The sequence below is a fragment of the Lagopus leucura genome, unplaced genomic scaffold (genome assembly GCF_019238085.1).
Source record: "Lagopus leucura isolate 7727_CA_CO unplaced genomic scaffold, USGS_WTPT01 111-8_obj-0_obj, whole genome shotgun sequence".
Lineage (NCBI taxonomy): Eukaryota > Metazoa > Chordata > Aves > Galliformes > Phasianidae > Lagopus > Lagopus leucura.
In genome coordinates, this window is record NW_024967428.1 from 399 (window position 1) to 21511 (window position 21113).

The 21113-nt window shown below is 65.9% G+C and overlaps 1 protein-coding gene across 1 annotated transcript in view; it reads right to left on the bottom strand.

Moving 5' to 3' along the window:
* Nucleotides 1-20564, bottom strand: part of BAHCC1 (BAH domain and coiled-coil containing 1) — a gene marked incomplete at its 3' end in the record, with an annotated part of 20957 nt that extends 393 nt beyond the window's left edge. The window contains 26 exon segments of the mRNA XM_042893828.1: nucleotides 675-911; nucleotides 1523-2640; nucleotides 3098-3271; nucleotides 3345-3467; nucleotides 3547-3655; nucleotides 4001-4076; nucleotides 4163-4407; nucleotides 4478-4585; nucleotides 4831-5165; nucleotides 5252-5416; nucleotides 5924-6170; nucleotides 6257-6368; nucleotides 6950-7051; nucleotides 7450-7586; nucleotides 7671-7855; nucleotides 8991-9689; nucleotides 9765-10122; nucleotides 10260-10450; nucleotides 10789-10947; nucleotides 11040-11055; nucleotides 11057-11249; nucleotides 11359-11464; nucleotides 11536-13203; nucleotides 13609-13731; nucleotides 14475-14654; nucleotides 20405-20564. Coding sequence (XP_042749762.1) covers nucleotides 675-911; nucleotides 1523-2640; nucleotides 3098-3271; nucleotides 3345-3467; nucleotides 3547-3655; nucleotides 4001-4076; nucleotides 4163-4407; nucleotides 4478-4585; nucleotides 4831-5165; nucleotides 5252-5416; nucleotides 5924-6170; nucleotides 6257-6368; nucleotides 6950-7051; nucleotides 7450-7586; nucleotides 7671-7855; nucleotides 8991-9689; nucleotides 9765-10122; nucleotides 10260-10450; nucleotides 10789-10947; nucleotides 11040-11055; nucleotides 11057-11249; nucleotides 11359-11464; nucleotides 11536-13203; nucleotides 13609-13731; nucleotides 14475-14654; nucleotides 20405-20564 — 7326 coding nt within the window.
* Nucleotides 20565-21113: the final 549 nt, after the last annotated feature.

Sequence of the window (21113 nt, forward strand, 5' to 3'; positions counted from 1 at the left end):
CCCATCCCATCCCATCCCATCCCATCCCATCCCATCCCATTCATCCCATCCCATTCATCCCATCCCATCCCCATCCCCATCCCATCCTACCCCATCCCATCCCACCCCACCCCATCCTATTCCATCTCACCCCATCCTCCTCCCCATCTCCAAACCTGTGCCCATCCCATTCCATTCCATCCCACCCAATCCCATCCCTAAACCTGTGCCCATCCCCATCCCTATCCCCATCCCCAAACCTGTCCCCATCCTATTCCTATCCCCATCCTCATCTCCATGCCCAGATCTGCGTCCATGCCATCCCATCTCATCCCCAAACCTGTACCCATCCCAACTCATTCCATTCCATCCCATCCCATCCCCAAATCTGTGCCCCATTCCATCCCATCCCCATCCCATTCCTAAACCTGTGCCCATCCCCTCCCATCTCCATCCCCATCCCCAAACCTGTGCCTGTCCCATCCCCATCCCATCCCCATCCCCATCCCCATCCCCATCCCCATCCCCATCCCCATCCCATCCCATCCCATCCCATCCCATCCCATCCCATCCCTATCCCATCCCCAAACCTGTGCCCATCCCATCCCCATCCCATCTCATCCCACCCCATCCCCAACCCTACCCCAAACCCACCCCCCTCCCCACACCTGTGCCCACACCACCCCACCCCACACCTTGCCGTCGCTCTGCCTCTTGCCCAGCTTGGTCTCCTCGGGGTGGTAAAACCACTTCACCTTCACCACCATGTTGCTGCCCCAGGACTCCCACATGCTCTCGATGCGCCCGATGTAGGGCAGGTTGGGCCGCCCAGCCGACAGGAAGACGGCGCAGTCCCCGATGCGCAGCGTCTCCTTGCCCCGCACGATGGCCTTGTAGAACAGCTTCCGTGCCTTCCCCTTCATGCCCCGCCGCTGCAAGGAGCACCCGGTCAGAGCACTGCAGACCCCGACCCCACGCATCCCACAGCACTCTCCACCCACCCTGTGCTCACACCCAGCATCCTGCACCCTGCACTGCATCTGCACACCTGCAGGTTGTGCTTCACGCTCCATGCGCTCTCTCGAAGCGCCCTGCACCCGTGGATCCTACCCACTGCACTCTGCTCTGTGCACCGTGGGCCTGCACAGCCACAAGACTGTGCCCAAAGCACTCTGCATCCACAGATCCTACCCCGCGCACCACGTTCCATTCACCACGCTCATCCATGCACCTTGCATCCTTCTGTGCCTTTCTGCACCTACACACCCCTCACCATGCTCCAAGCACTCTGCTCAATGCCCCCCTCATCCAGACATGCATCCACATACCCTGCACTCCCTCTCAGCCATGCACCAGGCACACTGCACCACGCTCTCTGCACCATGCGCCCTGCTGTGCCACAAACACTGTTCTACACACCCTGCACGCTGCCATGCAGCCACGCACCCCCAGATGCTGCTCTGAGCACCGTGCCCCACACACCACACCCCCACACCTTCACTCTGAGCGCCCCACTGCTCTGTGCCCACGGGGCCAACCGTACCTGCGTGGGGTTCCCCGACCACCTCCAGAGCTGGCGCGCGGGCAGGAAGGCGGAGATCTTTGGCCGGTTTTCCACCGAGGGCAGCCGCTGCCTCCGGGAGAACTCTTTGGCTTTGGAGAAGCTGAGGGCCTCCTTGCGCTTGAGCTTGGCCTTGGGGCCGGCGGCGGCCGCCTTGGTGAGGAAGCAGCGCTGCGGCGCGGAGCCTTTGGAGCGCAGAGCTTCGGGTTGCGCCAGCAGCGCCGGCACCGGGTGCGAGAGGCAGGTCTGCAGCAGCAGAGCCGAGTCCTCGTCCTCCGAGCTGTACGACGAGTCCTCGTTGTCGGAGGAGCAGAGGCTGGAGGTGGAGATGGAGCCGGAGCTGGAGGAAGTGGAGGAGCCCGAGGAAGAGGAGGACACCGACAGGCGGGTCATGAAGCGCGAGGGCACGTCGGCACCCAGCCCGCCCGCATCCTCCTCCTCATCCATGTCCGAGTACGAGCTGTGGCAGTCGCTGTCGCAGTTCAGGCTGAACTCGGCCTGACCCGAGTACTTCCGCAGCGCCAGCCCCACAGGCAGCGGGTGCACGGCCGCCCTCCCCTTCCTCTCCTTGCCCAGCGCCGAGTGCGGGTAGCTGCTGGCCAGCGGCCGCTCCAGCTTGGCCCCAAAGTCCTTCTCGCCCAGCAGCAGGGCCTTGCAGTTCTTGTTCTTGGGGGACGTCACCCCTTCGTGGTCCAGCTTCACCAGGAACTCGCCGCCAGCCCTGCGCCGGCTGCCTTTGCCCATCTCAGCCTCCAGCCGCTCCGCCTTCTTGCAGCGCAGCAGCTTCTGCGCGGTCGGCAGCACCAGCCCGGCGCCGGCTCCGAAGGACGCGTAGGAGCTGGCGATGCGGCTGAACGAGTCGGCCCCGAAGCCGTTGCCGAAGACGGGAGCGGCGACGTGGTGGTGCACGGGGAACAGGGCCTCCTTGGCACGCAGCTTCTTGGTGCTGCCGTTCACCTGGAAGAGGTTCTGCAGCACGGCCGTGCCTTTGCTCGCCGCCTTCCGCTTCGTCTGTGCCACCGCCGACCAGCTGAGCAGAGGGCCGCCCTGCCGCCCCAGCGCCGGCGCACGGCTGCCCGACAGCAGCTCCAGGGCTTTGCCTGAGGGGGGGACGGCGGTCACAGCCTCAGTTCCGAACCGCATCCCCTCCTCCTGCGCCCCTGCCTCTCCTCCCCATGCCTGCGTCTTTCCCTGCCTCCCCTCTCCCTGCCCGCATCCCTGACTCCTGCTAACCTCCCCATCTGCATTCCCTCCTTCCCTGCATGCCTTCTCCATGCCCGCATCCTTGCATCCCCTCTCTTCTCCTTTCTGTGCCTGCATCCCCTTTCCCTGCATCCCTCCATCTCCCCCCCATGCCTATCTCCCCACATCCCCTCTCCCTGTCTTCTCCCCTCCTCCACGCCACCAACCTCACAACTTCCTCTATCCACCCGCACCCCACCAACTCTCACATCCCACCACGCTGCCCCACGCCTGCACCTCTGCTCCTCCACAACATCCCCTCCCTCACTGTTGCTAACGCCCAGCCACCCCATACTTGTACCCCGCACCCCATACCGCTTTTCTCCTTGCAGATCGCCTTCTTGCCCGAACTCCTGGGGCCTTTGGGGCCGTCGTGCCTCTCGGTGCACAGTCCAGGGGGCAGCTCGCCAGGGGAAGCCACATCACCACAGGAGCGCTTGTTCCGCCGGCACGAGCTGGACACCAGCAGCGCAGGGGACGGCTCTGTGCCTGCGGGCAGAGCGGGGCTCAGTGCTATCCACACACCATCTCCACAGCCCCATCCCATCCCCATCCCACTCACACTGGATCTTGAAGTCAGGTGGCAGCAGACGGATGTTGGACACGGCGATGTGCCCCGTGTCCCCATCATCGAACTCCACCATCACCGCCTCGGGGTCGTCCTCCTCCTCGTCGCTGGAGGAGCCTGCGGCAGAGCAGGACGTGGGGCCGGGGCTGGACAGGGCCGTGCCCCCCACCCCGCTGCTGCCTCCACCACCCCTCACCTTGCACCACGTTCCCTGGGTACAGGCAGCGTGACTTCTGGCTCCAGTAGGCGCAGACGCGGGTGCCGGGAGGAAGGCTGCGCCGTGACTGTGGCCGCACGTCCAGGACCTGTGGGCATCACCGGGCTGTGTGAGCCCTGTCCCCATCCCCATCCTTGTCCCCAAAGCCATTCCCCATCCCCATCCCTTTAGCTACTGGCTGGACCTGAAGACATTTGCACTAGGTGAACTTTGAAGGTTCCTTTCAATGGAATCATTCCTTTCCATGCCGTGCCATTCCATTCCATCCTATCCCACGCCATTCCAAGCTATTCCACATCCATATCCTTGTCCCTGTCACCAATCCTATCCCCATCTCCATCTCCATCCCCATCCCCATCCCCATCCCCATCCCCATCCCCATCCCCATCCCCATCCCCATCCCCATCCCCATCCCCATCCCATCCCCACTCACTGCCTCCTGCAGCAGCTGTTCCTGTGAGTAGATGCGCTGCCGGTTCCCCCTCTCACCCTCGATGACGATGCTGTATCTGGGGAGAGGCAGATGACAGAAGGGCTCAGCACTGCCACCCCACACCCCGCAGCTCTCCATCCCGCAGCCCCTGGCCCCACTCACATGTCGGGGGGCTGGATGGTGCGCACGCTGCCGGCATACAGCAGGCTGTCTTCCTTGGGGATGAGGATGTGCAGCCCGTCCCGCAGGTCTTCCTTCTGGATGGCGCAGGTGTGGAGTGGGGGGGAGCGGCGCCCGCCTGCGCTGCCCTCCTCCTCCTCCTCCGAGAAGCTGCTGTTGTCATCGAAGTCGAAGTCGTCCTCCACGGTGAAGCTCTCCAGCAGCTTGCTGACCGCCCGGCCCTTGCACTGTGGGACAGGAGCTCAGTGTGTGTGGGGGACACGGGTGCGGGGGCACGCTATTTGCGGGGCTGCTCACCTGCTTGCTGGCCACTTTGCTCTTCACCTTGCCCAGCTTCTTGCCCTTGCTCAGGATGGTTTTGGCACTCCGGGGTGAGAGGGCCAGCGAAAGGGCCCCGTTCTTCCGCTGCAGTGCGGGGACAGGAGGCTCAGACCCATTAGGGAGGGTCCCAGCACTCAGCCCTACCCAGCCCCACACAGTGCCACCTGTGCCCCACCGACACATGCATCCCTTGTAAGCCCCACACCCGCGCTTCCTTTGCCATTCCCAGCCCCATAGGTAACCCAAACCCCCACACCCTGCAGTCCCTCTGCCATCCCCAACAGCACTGACACCCGATGGCCCCCAGCACCCCCCAGCCTTGCGCTCACCCGCAGTGCTGACTGCAGCACTTTGCTCTTGCGTGTGGCCTTCTTGAGCCGCTCACTGGCCAGCCGTGCGCCGTCCTCCCTCGCCCCAAAGTGCCGGGGGTCCGCAGCACCAAACAGGCTGCAGGCAGAGGGGGGGGTGGCGGAGCTGGGGCCGCCGGTTACGGCCGCCCGGAGGCTTTCTTTGGGTTTTGCCTTCAGCTTCTTCTTGCTGCTCCCCTCCTCGCAGCCGCCCGCTTTGCGTCGTGCCGGCACCTTCTCCAGCTTGCCGGCACTCGGCTTGCCAGGCCGCTGCTTGATCTTCACCTCGCCCTCAGGGCTGCCCAGGCGGCACGGACCTGGGGGTTTTGGGGGGGAAAGGAATCAGCTCCCTCTGTCACCACTCAGGGGTCCTCCAAACCCCATCGTCCCCAAGTTCTGTTACCTAGCAGCCCCTGCCTTTCCTTCTTCTTCTTCGCCTTCTCGTTGGCCTCCATCTTCACCACAGAGGACGGGGAGGGCCCCAGCACAGCCATGGGCACTGAGGGCAGCAGAGCCAGGTCGGGCTCCTCATCCCCATCATCGCTGTCTGAGTCCTCGTTGTGCCCATCTGCAAGGTGGGGGGACAGGGCTGAGGGACCCCTTGTGCCCTACGGTGGCCCCAAGCACCCCCTGTGCTGGGCAGGGTGAGAGGTGGGTCCCAGTCCTTGGGGGTACTCGGGTACAAGTGGTCCCTGAGTGTGTGTGCAGCCTCCATGTAGCATCAAGCTCCCACTGCAACAGTCCCTGGATTGCAGCAGTCCCATCCCCTTGCTCCAAGCAGCCTCTCCATGCTGTGCAGCTCACTGCATGAGCCCAGCCCCATATGGGACCCCCCCCAGGTAATGCAGGGTCCCCTTCAGCCCCATGCCAGACAACCCCAGCCCCACACGAGGCCATCTCCGCTCCATGTGGGACACCCCAGCCCCGTGCCAGACTCCAAACCTGAGTGGGATGCCCTCAGCCCCACACAGGACCCCCCCAACTCCATGCAGGACCCCTCAGCCCCACGTGAGACATTCCCAGCCCCACGTGAGACACTCCCAGTCCCACGCAAGACCCCCATCCCTCTCCTTACCTTTGAAGCCAGAGATCTCACAGGGGTCGGGCTCCTGGGGCTGGTACTTGGCTGTGCCCTTGGAGCTCTTGGGGCGAGACAGCTTCTTCTGGATGCGGCCGCCAGGGTTGGGCTCTTTCCGTCGGAAGGGGCTGATGCCAGCAGGGAGCCCTTTGCTCTTCACTTTCTGCTTCAGCTGCGACACTTTGTGAGCCACCTTACAGGCCAGCTTGCTCTGCGCGCTGCTCTTCTTGCACCGCACCTTCTCCTGCGGGGAGAAGTGAACGGGGACGCTCAGGATGGAGGGCAGCCCCTCACCCCGCAGAGCCCGGCCCCGTGGCAGGGTGCACTCACCGCAGCCCCCGCCATGGCTCCGTACTGCTGCTCCAGTTTGCTGCGCTTCTTCTTGGGCTGGGGCTCGGCGCGCAGCTCGGCACACAGCAGGGACAGGCTGCTCTGCACCGCCCTGCGGGAGCGCGCCGTGGGCACCCACCGTCCCCCCTCGACCCGCACACCCCTCCTATTCTTTCCCCCCCGCAACCTTCACTCTCTTAAACGTTTCGTGACATAAAACCTCCAGATTAATTTTTTTCCTTTTTTTTCCCTCTGTCTTAATTGAAGGAACCATTTAGTGCAGATTTAACTATTATTACCAAATCATCGGGCCTGATGCCGCGCGCGCACACACACTCCAATCGTGTTTGGACTAGCTCGGAGGATTTATGCAAATGGGCCTGTCGGGAGAGGCAATTTGTAGCAGAGAAGGACAATTATACAGGGCCCGTGAGTGTGAAAACGACTGCGCCGGGCGGCTAATGGATAATAATAAAGCGCCGGCAGCAATGAACACCACTGCAGCGTGACCAATGACTTTATACAGCGCAGATAAAGAGGCTTTTATGCAACGCTGCTCCCGCGTCCGGGCGGGGGGAGGCCCAGGGATGGAGACCCCCGCAGCCAGGGACGGCCCCACCACCCCCATCATAGGGTCGGTCCCCTCTGTCCCCAGTGCGGGGACAGGCGGGCGCGCACCCCCCGCTCACTCACTTGACCTTGCGGCTCTCGGCCCGGCCCAGCGTGCTGCAGTGCTTGCGCTTCCTCGGCCGCCCCGGCCCGCGCCGCGCCGGGCTCCGCGAGCTCTCGTCACGCCTGCAGCCGCGGGGCGAAACCGGGGGCAGCCTGAGCTGGGCTGAGTACGGCCGGAGCTCAGTGCACCGATGGGCGCCGCCCGCACGATGCTCAGCGCGGCCCCGAGCGATGCCACAGGGCTGAGAACGGCCCCAACTCATCGCATCGCTGAGCGCCAGCCGTGATACCGCCGGGCTGAGCGCGGCACTCACAACTCATCGCACTGATGAGCGCTGCCCTTGCAGCATCGCCGGGCTGAGCACAGCCCCCAACTCATCGCACCGGTGGGTGCTGTGCCTTGATGCCGTCGGGCTGAGCACTGCCTCCTACTCACTGCACCGGTGACAACCATGCAGCTCCCAGTGCCCCCCCCCCCCCCCCCCCCCCCCCACGGGACAGGGATGGGGATGAGGACCTACTCGTGGTCGTGCCGCCGCTGCAGCTTCACCAGCTCACGCTGCTTCTCCTTGTAACGCCGCTGCAGCTCAGCCAGCCGCATCCGCACCTCCACCTCCTGAGTGTTGAGCTGCTCAATGGCCGCCTTCAGCGGGCACACCTGGGGATGGGGACACGGCCGTTCGCCCCGGGCATGGCTCACCCGGCACGGCACAGCAGTGTGGGGCGGGGGGTGCTCACTCACCGCCTTGGTTTTGGGGGTCCAGGTGTATTTGCGGCGCGGCACGCGGGCACGGGGCGGCGGGGAGGCGGGCAGGGGGCTGAGTGCTGGGGGGCTGCCCTCTCGGCTGGCTGCCTCCACTAGAGACCAGGCGGCTGCCACCGTGGCCAGGTTCTGTAGGTTGAAGGCCAGCAGGTCCTCGCCCTCCCCTGCCAAGAGCTGAGGTCAGCAGGGATGCACCAGAACCCCCCCTGTCCCATCTCAGCAAACGCTGCACTGGAGTGGCACCAATCACACATGTGGGGGCAGCACCCATGGGTGGGCTTAGGGAGCATTCCCGGAGGCTTGTGGATCCGGGGGCATGCAGGGCACACAGGGGACTGTGGGGTACGGGGTGCTGCATGCACACGCTGCCACAGCACATCCACAGAGCACGGGGATGGCACAAAGGGCGCAGTGTGTCCCCAGAGCGCTGCAGGGACGGGTGCATGGGAACAGCCAGCGATGAACTCATCGGTATACAGAGCCAAGGCCAGGGTGGGGAGGGACGCAGTGATGCTCCCCAACCAGAGCTCCATCTGTGGGAGGGGGATCCGTGGGGACTCCATGGCCCCCACACACAGACGCACAGCCCTATAGCAAGGTACAGCCAGCACCGAGCATGCGGGGCCCCGCGGCCGCCTGCCCGCTGCAGAGGCGCTGGGGAGATGCCAGGGCCTTCCCTGCAGGGGCCCCTGGGATTCCCTGGGGAAGCCGAGCTGGGAGGGAATCCCGGCGCCTGTCTGGAGCCAGCGCTGGAGCAGAGCCCCAAAGACGGACCGGGCTGTGAGCAGGGCCCTGCTGTTGGGCACCGTGCTGCTGCAGCTCACCGCGTGCAAAAGGCACACGCAGCCCTGCACAGCAAAGACGTGATTCAAACATGCACAAAGCCCCAAGCCGCAGACAGTGCAAGCGTGCAAAAAAGCCCTGCACTGCAAATATACAGATGATGCACACACAAGCTCTGCAGTGGAAACACGCACATGGTCCTGCTCTGCAATACGAGCACAGTGCTGCGCTGTGAGCAGGCACAGCTCGTGCATGCAGCGCTGCGCCGTGAAGGCACACAAAGCCCTGCACTGCCAGCACGGCATTCACACGGCCCTGTGCTGTGAATGCACACTGTGAGCGTGCACACAGCCCCTCCTCTGCTGCACGGCACGCGCTCTGCCCAGCACAGCCCTGCACACACGCTGCAGCCCCTCCACTGCACGACCTCTGCGTTGCATGCACCGCGCTGAGAATCCCTGGGAGGCACCGGGGGGGGGGCACAGCAATGGGGAGGGGGCGCACAGGGCTGCTCACCTTCCATGGCCAAGTCACAGCGGCGTTGGCGCAGCTCCAGTTCGGCCAGCTCGCTGAGCAGCGCGATGCCAGGCAGTCCCACGGTGCAGGGTGCAGGAGAAGGGGGTGCTGGGGGGGGCTCCCTGGGGGACCCCAGCGCTGGCAGCTCCCCCAGGTCGATGCCAGCGGCGATGAGAACCTCCAGCCCTCCTGTGCAGCACTGCTGCATGTTGGGTGCACGGCTGGGGCCGTCGCCCTCCTCCTCCTCATCACAGCTCCCCTCCGGCCCTGAGCCTTCGCTGTCACCTTCTTCCTCTTCTTCATCCTCCTCCTCCTCCTCTTCCTCCTCGCCATCCGGGGGGCCCAGCGGGGAGGATCCCTCTGTGGGCACCGGGTGCTGCTGCTCTACAGAGCTCTGCTCCAACGCCGCTGCTGTTTCCCTGCACGCCCCAAAGTTCTCCTCTCCGGGCACAGCGCCCGGCGCCGCAGCCAGCAGCAGGTGGTGCCGGTGCAGCACGGCACCCGGACCCTCGGCTGCAGCCCCCGTGGATGGCAGCTCCCGCGCAGCAACGGGCTCCTCGGCGGGGCTGAAGGTCCGTGACTGCTCGGGCTCAGCTGGAGGGGAGCCCGCCTGCATGGTGTCGGGGTCGGCGGGCTCGGCAGGGGGCACCTCCGAGAAGCCCATGCTGGACGCGGGGTAGCTGTACCCTGGGGGCAGGTCTGCGGGAACGAGTGATGCTCAGTGTGAGCTCAGAGCCCATTCCCACCTCCTCCTCCTCACTGCTGTGTCCCTACCTGGCTCCAGGGACTTGGGGTAGTCACGGGGCGGCTGTCCCTCCCCACGCTTGTCCTCGCCGTCGCTGCCCTTGCTCTGCACGGGGACGGGGCTGTCAGCCGGGGAGCGCGGGGCCACAGCAGAGCTGGCAGTGGGGCAGACGGGTAAAGTGCAGGGGGCCGTGGGGAGCGCCACGGGGCACTTGGCCGGGTGCCGCAGGGCCGGGGAGTGGCAGCAAGGGGACAGCTTGGGAGGCCCAGGTGCAGCCGAGGACATGCCCTTGGCCGGGGGGTTTAAGGCAACTGCTTTGTGAGAGGGCTTGAGGGGCTTCTCGGGACCCATGTTCTCCAGCTCCAGGGGCTGCTCCTCCGGCTTGCGCTGTGGGGAATGAGGTCAGCATGTGTCCCTGCAACACGTCCAGCCCCGCATCCCACCCAGCAGCATCCCACCTCACCGTCCCAGCCCCACGTCCCACCCCAACGCAGCCCCCACGCATCCCCACGTCCCCGGGGCACCTGGACGTGAGCCTGGCGCTGGATCTCGAGGGCCTGGGCCGCCCGCTGCTGCTGCAGGGCGTAGAGCTCCTGCTGTCGCAGGAACTGGGAGCGCGAGTACACAGGCAGCTGCCCCGTGTGCTGCAGGTGGGCGCTGGGACCCCGGCCTGGGTACATGGGGGGCCACAGTGACGCCTGGTCCATCACGTCAGCTGCAAGCAATGGTGGGGGGAGGAGGAGTCAAGCATGGACCCAAGAGAGGGTCATCCTGCAGACCCCGAAGGTGCATTCCCTCTCACCCTGCACCCAGAAGGACCCCCCATCTTCCACCCTTGCACCACAGCTGCACCCACATGGACTTCCCCATTCTCCATTCCTGAACCTCCCCCAGCACAGATGAGGACATGGGATGGGGTCACCCTGCAGGTCCTAAACACAGAGCCCCAGAATCCCATCACTTACCCCTGCACCCCCAACATCACCCCAAGGCCCCCCCAAAGCACAAAGCAAGGATGCCCCGCAGTCACCCCCCCACACCCACCAGCCTCACCCAGCGTGTGGGGGGTGCCGTGGGTAGGGGGCTCGGTGGGCAGGATGACGAGCTGGGTGGGGGGCTCCTGGGAGAGGGGGAAGACGGGCTGCATGGTGCTGGGCATGGAGGTGGGGAAGGCGGGTGGCAGGTTCTGGTGCAGCGCGGGGTGGCCAATGCCTGAGGAGGGGGGAGAGGGGCAAAAGGGGGCTGTCAGCAGTGGGGTGAGGGGGGCAGCCCCATGCTCCCATGTCCCCCCAAGTGGCACCGACCGTAGGAGTGCCCCCCCCATCCAGATGGAGGGGCTGCGGGTGCGGGGCAGCCAATGCGTGTGCGCCGGGTGTGCGTGGGCAGCCGGGTCCCCCCCGAGCTGCCCTGCTGGCAGCGAGGAGCCCCCCGCCATCATCAGGTGGGGGGTGAGGTCTCCGGGACAACCCCCCGAGGGGTGCATCCGTGCAAACTCCACCAGCTCCTTGTTGTCCCTGCAGGGAGAAACAGACCTCGGTGGCATCAAGTGGCACTGGGCCACACTCAGGTGGGTGACACCGTAAAGGGGAGCCCCATTCCCATCCCCCCTGGCGTGGCACTCACTGGAGCAGCAGCTCTCGTCCCGGCAGCCCCAGGCGCTCCTCACAGAGCCGACCCCTCTCCTCCTCTGCCTCCAGGTCGATGACGTGCATGGGCCGCGTAGTGCCGGCTGTGAGAAGACAGAGAGGTGAGCACGGCCCCAAAGGGACCCCTTGCCTCCCACCGCCCCCCAGCTCTTACCTTTGATGCCAGTGGCCGTCCTGCCCTGCCGGCTGGACCCACTGCCATAGGAAGGCTCAGGACGGCTCAGTGTATCCTTCTGCCGTGCCACGGCCACGGCGATGCCCACCGGTGGCTGCCGCACCTCACCCTCGCCGTGCCCCAGCTCGTGCTCACGGCTTCGGGCGCAGTCTGGCAGCTCCGGCTGCCCCTTGGCCGGGGGGGGGAACTTGGCATCCTGGTGGGCACAGCTGCCCTTGATGCCGCCCAGCCCCACGAAGGGAGCGGCCTTCTGACCCACGATAAGTGCTTGGTTGCTGTACTTGAGGAGATTCTTCATGGCCGAGACCTCATCCGGGGGGGTGGGCATATCCTGGCTCAGCACCGAGCCCTGAGTCATCAGTGCAGCCTGCTGCAGACCCGTGCCAAAGGGGTCCAGGTAGGAACCCTTCCTCTCCTCCGCCATGCCCATGGGGGGGCCCTGGCCCTGCACACCCCAGGGGGGCAGGGGGGGTGCGGTGTAACCCAGCGAGTTCAGCTCCAGACCTTTGCGCTGACCCTCGGACTGTTCCGCCTCGGCGCCGGTGCCGTGCTGTTGGTGCCGGATCCGCGCCACCTTCTGCGGGGGGGGCTCCTTGGGGCCCTTCTCTAAAGTGCAGCAGGAGGGGCCCAGCTTGGCGCCCAGCGGCTCGCCGTGGTGTGGGGCGCGGGCGCAGTCGGGGGCAGGCGGCACCTCGAAGTACCCCTTCTCCAGGGTGCCCTTGGGCGGGGGGCCGAGGGCACCATAGGGGGCCCCCTCGGCCGCTCCCCCGCCCCCCAGGTACTCCAAGCCCTTCAGCCGCGCGCCGGGGCCGCCCCACTCCATCCTGCGCTCGGCTTTGCCCTCGGCTTTGCCGTGGTGGAACGCAGCCCCGTAGGCAGCGCCGGGGTTTTCGGTGTCGCCGTGCCGCTCCTTGCTCTCGGCGCGCTCCATCCCGCAGCCCTCGGCCGCCACCTGGAAGGAGCGGCTCTTGTCCGTCAGGTGTCCCACCGAAGGCACGAAGGTGGCACCGCTCAGCTTCAGCTCCCGCCCGCCCTTCTCCGGCAGCGGGCACAGCACGTCGGGGCCGGCGTGCAGCTGCAGACAGGGGAAGGAACCGGCGGCCGCGGCGCCGAGCGGGGCCGGACCAGCGGGCACGGCGTAGGAAACGGCGTGGTGCAGCATCTGCCGCCGCTCCAGGCACTCTCCGTACGCCGGGGGGGCTTCGGGGGCGGCGGGCTCACGGCACGGCTCCTTGGCGCAGCGCACGGCGCGGGGCAGAGCGCTGCCGGCACAGCTGGGCAGCGCGGCGCGGCCGTCGCCCTCCAGCCCCTTGGCACCCAGCAGGCAGGAGGGCAGGTGCTTGGCGCCCGCCCGGGGGGGCAGCCCCTCCTTGCAGTGCCCCTCGGGTGGCACCGGCAGCACGGCGCGGTGCCGCTCCTTGCCGTCGTCCTCCGGCACCCGTTCCTTGCCGTCCGCTTTGCTCGCCTTCTCCTTGGCCGCAAGGAAGCGGTCGTAGTCCTTGGGGGTCTTGGGCAGGGGGCCGGCGTCGCGCTCGCGGCTGCAGGAGCCGGCGGGGGGGCCGGGGGCGGCGCGGGCGATGCCGGGGAAGCCGTGGCCGGCGGGAAGCAGGGCGGGCTGGGCGGGCAGGTTGCGCAGGTAGAAGTTATCTGCGGGGCGAGAGGAGCGGGTCAGCCCCCCTCCGGCACAGCGCAGCGTGTGCGTCCGCGGCCGTGCCAGCGCCCCGCTAACGAGAGGAGGAGCGCGGGGAAAAGCACGGCCTAATTAGCTCCATTACCCACCCAAACAATGCTCCCTATTAAGCGCCCGCCACAATATTTTGAAAAGCGAGAGTGGCAGCTGGGACGGCTGCCCACCACCCTGCGCCCACGGCTCTGCTCCATCCCGGGCACACGGCACCTGCTCCAGCAACAGCCCTCCGGGGGCACCCAGGGATGGGCACCGCGTCCCTGCACGCAGCACTGTGTCCTGCAGCCCCCACGCTGCAGGACGAATCCCCCACAGGCACCGCAGCGCCATTCCCAGTGCCACTCCGGTGCCACCCTGGTACCTGCCTTTCTGGCTCTCGTAGAAGCGGTGCTGGCTGTAGAGGACGTTGCTGTTCCCGTGGTGGTCCAGGTGGCTCATGGGCAGGAAGGTGGATGCCAGGCTCCCGGAGAAGCGGGGGTACCCCGGTGCTGTGGGGGGTGCAGCGGTCAGGGGGCCACTTGCTGCCCGGTGCCACCCATCGTGATGCACACACGTGTGCCATACGTGCACCTCTCCGTGCACGCTCTGCCCTCACCTCGCCACGCAGGGGCCGTGATCCCATCCCAATATACACCTCCTGCTCAGGGCAGCCCGGCACAGCGTGGAACTCCCCAACCGGGCCGAGCTGTCCGTCAGCCGCGTGTGCTGCCCGGTCCCCCCCAGCCCCCCCTGTGCGGCACGCAGGCCCCGGCACGCCGGCAGCCAGCTGGCAGCCACTCAAACTACCAGCTGGGCCGGGAGCCAGGGCCCTGCGCCAGCACCACCGCCCCACGCCTTAACTCTGTCGGCCCCCGCTCAGGTGGGGCTGGGGCAACGGCGTGCCGGGGGGCACCGCAGGGCCGCCCCCTCCCACTGCGGCCCCGATGAACCGCAGCTGCAGCTCATCATGGCACAGCGGTGGTTCCCATCATCCCAGCTCTCCACTGCACATGCAGCACCCAGGGGTCCCGCAGCACCTTCAGCATCTGAGTGCACCCCCGGACTCAGCACCGCAGAGTGCCCACCGGTGCCATGAGCTGCCTGGGCTTCAGCCCAGCTCTATGCACAGTGCTGGGGGACAGCACCTTCGTCTGCAGCCCCACAACACCCCCTGCATGCAGCACACCAAGCCTTGTCCTGTTCTGGGAGGGGGGGTCTGTGGGGTGTGCTCCCCCCTGCACAGCTCACTCACCTTCATGGGAGTGTGAGAACCAGATCTGGGAGGTGCCGGAGTGCGGCCCGCGGAAAGCCGGCTCTGGGGGGGAGGCTGTGGGGCCCGAAGGGTGGCTGGGGCCCCCCGAGCCCAGGCTGCCACTCAGGAAGCTCCCCATGAAGGACGAGGCGGGTGCACTCCCCATCAGTCCGCTCCCTGCTGCGGGGTGAGAGAAGACAGTCAGGGGGTGCCCTGAGCCATGCCTTGCACCCACATCCTCAGCTCCCGCTGTGCTGGTACAGTCACTCACCCCCTGCGCTTGCACAGCTGTGCACAGACACCTGTTGCAGGGCATCAGGAGGGCATCCCTTGTGCATGCACGCTGCTTGTGCACACACACTTGACCACACATCTCCTCGGTGTGACTGCACGAGGAGTGCCCATGCCCTGCCCTCATGTGTGCACCCCATGCACATGCAGCTCCCTGTGACCCCAGCACCGAGCTGCTGTGGGCAACCCCTTGCTGTGCCGTGCTGTGCCAAGCCAGACAGATGGGGTACACGGAACCATGCTGCTCCCAGTAGGGCAGCTGCCAGCCGCAGTAGCCGGAGCGCTGCCAGTGCCCGGGAGGCGGTGACACAAAGGCTGGGGACATGGGGACGGTCGCCTGTGACCGGGGCACGGCTCCTTGGAGCAACGCCGGTACATCAGGCGCTGCTTTGTCAGTGTGCATGTGTGTGTCCATGCACACGTGTGCAGGGAGAACAGCACAGCAGAGGATGGGGAAGGCAGAGGGCAGCCCCCGCCCTGCGGCCTGGGGGGTACTGGGCGCCCCGCAGGGACACCCCTGCCCCGTTCTTCGGGCCAAGCTGTGAGGTCATGGTGGAAACATCGCAGCCGGTAGCCAGCAGCCCCTCCACGCTTGGCCCCGCTCCTGCCTGCATGTGTTTGCCGACGTGGGCTGGCGGGGCCGCGGCCGCTCGGCCCTTCCCTGGCTCGGCACGGCTCGGCACGGCTCGGCACAGAGGACCGGTGCTGGCCGCCCGCCCGGCCGGTGCAGGAAGTGATGCTTTGCTTTCTAAGCCTGCCCACGCTCCCCGGCTAATCCTGCCGGGATGCCTCTGGGATGAGTGTCGGGGATGTGGTTTCAGGCAGCTCGCTCCTTCCTGCGCCGGCCGTCGGGGGCACGGCCGCAGCCCGCTGTGGCCCTGGGAACAGCCCCCACACCTGGGTCGGGATGCGGCACTGCGGCGACGGAGCAGAGGGACCGTGGTGCGGAGCTGGGAACGGCGACACAGTGAGCTCGGCAGGAAGCCGAGGGTTCCAGAAGGAGCCTCTTTCTGGAAGCTGTGAAACAGGCTGTGAAAAACACACAGCACACACACGGGGCCGGAGCGCACCCTCCCTGCGCGTCCCACCCATGACTCACGCCCCCTGGCACGGATGGGTCCCCAGGCGCATGCAGGCCCCCACGTTCCCACCCCGCTCGCACGCTCGGCTCTGCTCGAAGCCCTTCCCACGGCCTCGGCTCTCCCAGTGCGGGGCTGTGGGACGAAGGGCTGCTGAGGCCGTGCCGAACTCTCATCTCACCTCACAGCCACGCAGCACAAGGCTGTGCCATCCCACAGCCCCTCGGCCGGGAACTCCCTGGCATCGCTGCCCGTACCCCGAGGCCAGCGCTGTGACTCAGCCCTGCGGGCACCGCTCTCAGCTCTGCACCAAACTCCCCACACTGACAGCCAGCAGGGCCAGGACTCAGGGCACAGCCGTGGGGTCATCCCCGGTGTGCCCGCATCTGTGCCAACCGCACCACAGCACACAGCCACTCGTGTCCCACTGCCACTGCAGCATGAGAAGGGAAAATTGAGGCGCAGTGGGGACATACAGTCAGATTTGGGATCCCCCAATCGAGGCTGGACTGGACAGAGGAAAGGGTTAAAAGCGGAGCTCACCGCACTGCGTTCTGATCCCCGGCCAAACCGCGGGGGCCGGGAAGCCCATGGGGAGCGTGGGGGTTTTTCTGCAGGACAGCCCCAAGCCACCACCGGGTCACCACAGCACCGAGCGCACCCAGCCTCAGCGTGACCCGCAGGGATGGGCAGTGGGGGGTCAGGAAGGGTGTGAGCCCCCCCAGCGCTGCACTTCGCCCCCGCGCCCAGCCCGGCGCAGATGAGAATGTGTTGGGAAGGCAGAAAAGTTTCCCCTGGTGCTGAGTGGGGCCGCAGGAGACTCCGGCCACATCTGTTCTGGTCGAGCTGCTTGCTGGGCGCCCGCCCGGAACGGGGCGCGGGGCCACGGGCACACAACCAAAGCAGCGCTGCCGGGAAAGGGAGGGGGTCCCCGGCCGTGCTCCCACGCAGCATCCCTCCCTTTTTCCCTCCCTCCCTCTCTCTATGGGAAGGCCCTGGCTTTTCCCACGCCCCACTGCTCCCAACCTCACCGAGGCACGGGGGTCACGCACACCATGCTCCTGTACAAGGGTCACCCCCTCCAGCCCCCCTCGGGATGCAGCGGGGCCACAAGGACACGGGGCTGGAAGAGGGGCACTGCCCCCAGGATGCTGTCACCGCAGTGTCCCCGGGGCTGCCCCACGTGAGCGTCTGCGCCGTGCGCACCCCGTGGGGTTGGGTTACTCCCTCGGCTATTTCAGGGCTGGAACATTCCTAGCGGGGCCGTGGCTGGGGCTGCATGCTGAGACGTGGGGCTGGAGGGGACCCTCCCCCACCGGGGTCACCGGGACAGCACACAGGGGACGTGGCACATGAGGCTGAGGGCACAGCGGAGCCCTGGACCCCCCTCTGGGGACACCCCCCCCCCGCACGGCCCCCTCCTCATCCCAGCACAATGACAACACCGCGGTCATTAATAACCCCACGTCTGCCAGACAGCCCTGGAGGTGCCACTCCCAGCCCTGGGGACCTCACTGGGAGGTGCTGGGGATGCCCCCCCCCCCCCATCGCGTTCCCCTCCACGCAAAGCGCATTTTAACCCAACGTGGCCCCTTTAAATATTTGGCAAATAGCAAATAAGTGTAATATAATTTCCCCGCCGTTATAATTTAAGATTAATCCATATTGTTATGGCACTAAATAAATGCTGTAATATTGAAACGCCGTTCAAATTAGCTTGACAGAGTGCCAGAAGTACAATTAAAATGTTATCCGATGGGTAATCACAAGGCAGTCTCTCCGTGCTAAGTGCCACTTGCAATCTGTCGTCTTTTGACGGAGGGAAGGGGAGGACGGAGCAGAGCAGGGGCTGCACGCCGGCTCGCCGTGTGGGCGCACGCTGCTCCATGCGCGCCGCTCACGAGGACGCTGCAAAGCTCCTTGCACGACTGAAGCACGCTGCACGGTTGGCACGCTGCTCGGCACGCTGCTGTTGCACACCGTGAACCCCCCACTGCCGGAGAGGCCATTTTGGGAGCAGCTCCGTGCCCTACAATAGGATGGGGCCGCGGGGAAGCCAGAAAGGTGCGGGGCTGTCCGTCTCCCCGCTCAGCCCTATTCACCCCATGCAAATCCCCTCGTGCAAAGCGGTAGCAAACCTCACCCTGTGCATGCACGGGGGTCCCTATGCACAAAGCAGAGGCGAAGGCAGCAAAGCACTGCACCCCTGCCACGGGTCGCTGCCGGGCCCAGGAGACCCCCGGGTGTCCCAGCAGGGCTGAGTGCTGTCGGTGCTGGGGTTGGAGGCGCAGCTCCGTGCCCATCTGTTTCATTTTACGGAGCGGATAAAGAAGAACTCCAAGAATGAGATTATTGGGTGAGTGTTTATTTACCCGCTATCGCGGGCAGGAGGGAGGGGCCGCAGTTCAAAGCCCGTGCGAATCTTTGCAAAGTCACTCCATCGCCAAATCTGCTATTTTTACGTCCCGCTAGCACTGCCCGCTCGGCTGTCGGCACAGGGACACGGAGCGGCTGCAGGGGGGGGGGGGGGGACAGGAGGATCTGAGGGGTTGTGGAGAACTGCAGCCCTGGGCCCTCCCTCTGGGCTCAGCCCTGAGCCCCCAGCGCTGTCCCCAGCCCCCCCCCAGCCCACGCCACAGGGTCACCGCCTGAGCGCAGGAGGACAAAGGAGGGATGAGGGGGGAGGGATGGAGGGAGAGGACACGCAACCCCCCCGCCCCCCCCGTTGGATCCCAATCCCACCCTGTGCACAGATGGAGCCACCCCAGCACGATTCCACGAGATTCGGGTTTCTCAGCCATCCTGCTTTCCTTTTCCCCGACACATGTGCGCTCTCCGCCCCCCCCCAACCCCGCAGTAATCTTCCGCAGAAGTGTCACTAATAAGGAGTAGACAAGTTAATCTCAAAATCTGTTTTAACTTTGACACCTACTTTTCAGAACGCGGAGCGATCCCAGCACCGCAGCCCCCACGGCCCCGCATAGCTCCAAGCCCCGCTCCAGGCGAACCCCCCCGAACCCCCCATTGTGGGGCCACAAGGCCAAGCAGAATCGCCCCCATCCCCACCTGTTTTAGGACCCAACCCTGTCCCAGCAGCACTCAGCCCGAACCTGGAATGCAACGCACAGCTGTGGGGAGGAGAGCGCAGCACCGGGGCTGCAAACCGCACGGCGGCACCGGGGTGCAAAACAGCAGCGGGGTGCAAAGCAGGAGAAGGTTGCAAAGCAGGAGAATGTTGCAAAGAAGCATCGGGGCCACGGAGCACCGGCAGCATTGCAAACCCGGACTGCGTGGTTGGGATGCAGAACAGCACCGCACTGCCGGGCCGCAAAGCGGCACCGCGATGCAAAGCGGCGTAGGGCTGCAGCCCGGTCGCAAAGCAGTGCAGGGGTTGCAGCGTGTCCGTGCTGCAGAGCAGTCCTGCTGGCAGCACAGCTCTGTGCCGCTGCGCCGCGATCCCGGCTGGGGGTTAATCCATAAATACATCAGAAGGGCAAAAATCGCAGCCCTGACGCCGCTCCGGCCGCGTTTCCCACCCTCAGCTCATCCTGGGGGTGCTTCCCTCTCACCCCCTCGCTCCCCATCCCCAAATCAATGCAGCTGAGCCCCCCCGGCCCGTCTCACATCCAAAAGCAGCCGCCATCCGACGCGCCGCTCCGCCACAACCGCGCGGCCCTCAGCGACGCCTTTCACCAAACAATGCTACAACATCATTTCTCCCCCCCATTTTTTTTTCTTTTGCCTCTCCTTTAAACCCCCTTTCTCAGGGTTCCTTCCGAACCCCCCCAGCCCCGCTCAGCAGTGCCTCCTGGGAGCTGTAGTCCGACCCGGAGCCATTTGGGGAGCTCCGCTGCCCGCAGTGCCGGCGCTGCTCAGCCCCGTGCGGCGGCTGAACGGCTCCGGTGCCAACAGCGCCGAATATTTTTAGCTCTTTCTGTTGTTGGCTTTGGCTTCTTTTTTTTTTCCCTTTTTTTTTTTTTTTTTTTCTTTCCCTTTCCCTCTTCCACCCCCCTTCTTTTTTTAAATTTTTTTTTATTTTTTATAAAATAATAATAATAATAATAATTCGTGCCACGGTATTTTTAGCCCCAGCTCCGCGCTACGCCTCGCAGCACCGCTCTGCTTTCGGACTCCCAATGTATTTCCCTCCCCTCCCCAACCTCCGGGGCCGCTCCACGGCCGCAGCCACAAAGCGAAACCGCTCCGGAGGGGTCCGTTCCGCGTCCCCCCCTTCACCCGCAGCCCCCCCGGCGCGGCCCGGCCGTGCCCCCCGCCCTAATCCACGCACTAATTGTAATCCCATTACAGCAGAGCGAATTCGAGCCGGGCAGCAAAACGGCGACGGGAGCCGCGGCTCCGCGTCCCCCCCGCACCGCGCACAAAGCCGCGGCCGCGCTCCGCCGCATTCTTTTTCCACCGCCCATAACAGCGCCCTTGTTCTCCCCGCAGCACCCCGCACCCCTTTATAAAAAATTATTCCTTTTATTTTTTTTTTTTTTCCTCCCCGAATTTAATTCCTCAACCTCCCCCCCGCCCCCCCACCTCAACGCAGCCGCTGACCTGAGTGCGTGGCCATGGAGATGGGCGCGGGGAAGAACTTGGCGGGCTGGAAGGGGCCGGGGGGCGCCGAGCCCGGGCCGCGCCCCGCACCGTGCCGCTGTCCGAGGCCGCCCCGCTCCGGCAGCAGCCGCGGGGCGGGCGCGAAGTCGCGGCCGTCCATGGCGGGGCCGGGCCGGGGCTCTCAGCGCCGCTCCGGGCCGGGCCGGGCGTCGCGGGGCCGCGCAGCGCAGGGCCGGAGCTGCGGGCTCATGGTGCTGCGCTCCTGGGGAACGAGAGAGAAAGCAGAGCGTGAGCGCGGCCTGCCCGCACCGCGACCCGCATCCCGCCGCCGGATTTCCCCGCAGCCCGGAGCCGCCGATATCCCCGCCGCTCCCGGTTCGCGGCTCCGTGTTTCCCCGCCGCTCCGCCGCACGATTCCGCGCTCGTTCCGCCGCTCCCGGCGCGCCGTTCCCCGCTTCTCCCGATCCGCGATCCCGGCGCTGCGCGGTCCGTAATTTCCCCGAATCTCCGGCGCTCCGCAGAACCGATTTTCCTTCCCCTCCCGCTTCCCGGCCCCCATTTCCCCTCTCCCCGCCGCACCACCCCTCGTTTTTCCGCTACTCCCGCCGCGTTCTCCCCGTTCTCCAGCCGTTCCCCGACACGAACCGCCCCGCCGTCCCCGCTCCCCGGCGCGCCGCTCGGCACGGCCGCGTTTCCCCGCGCCCCGCAT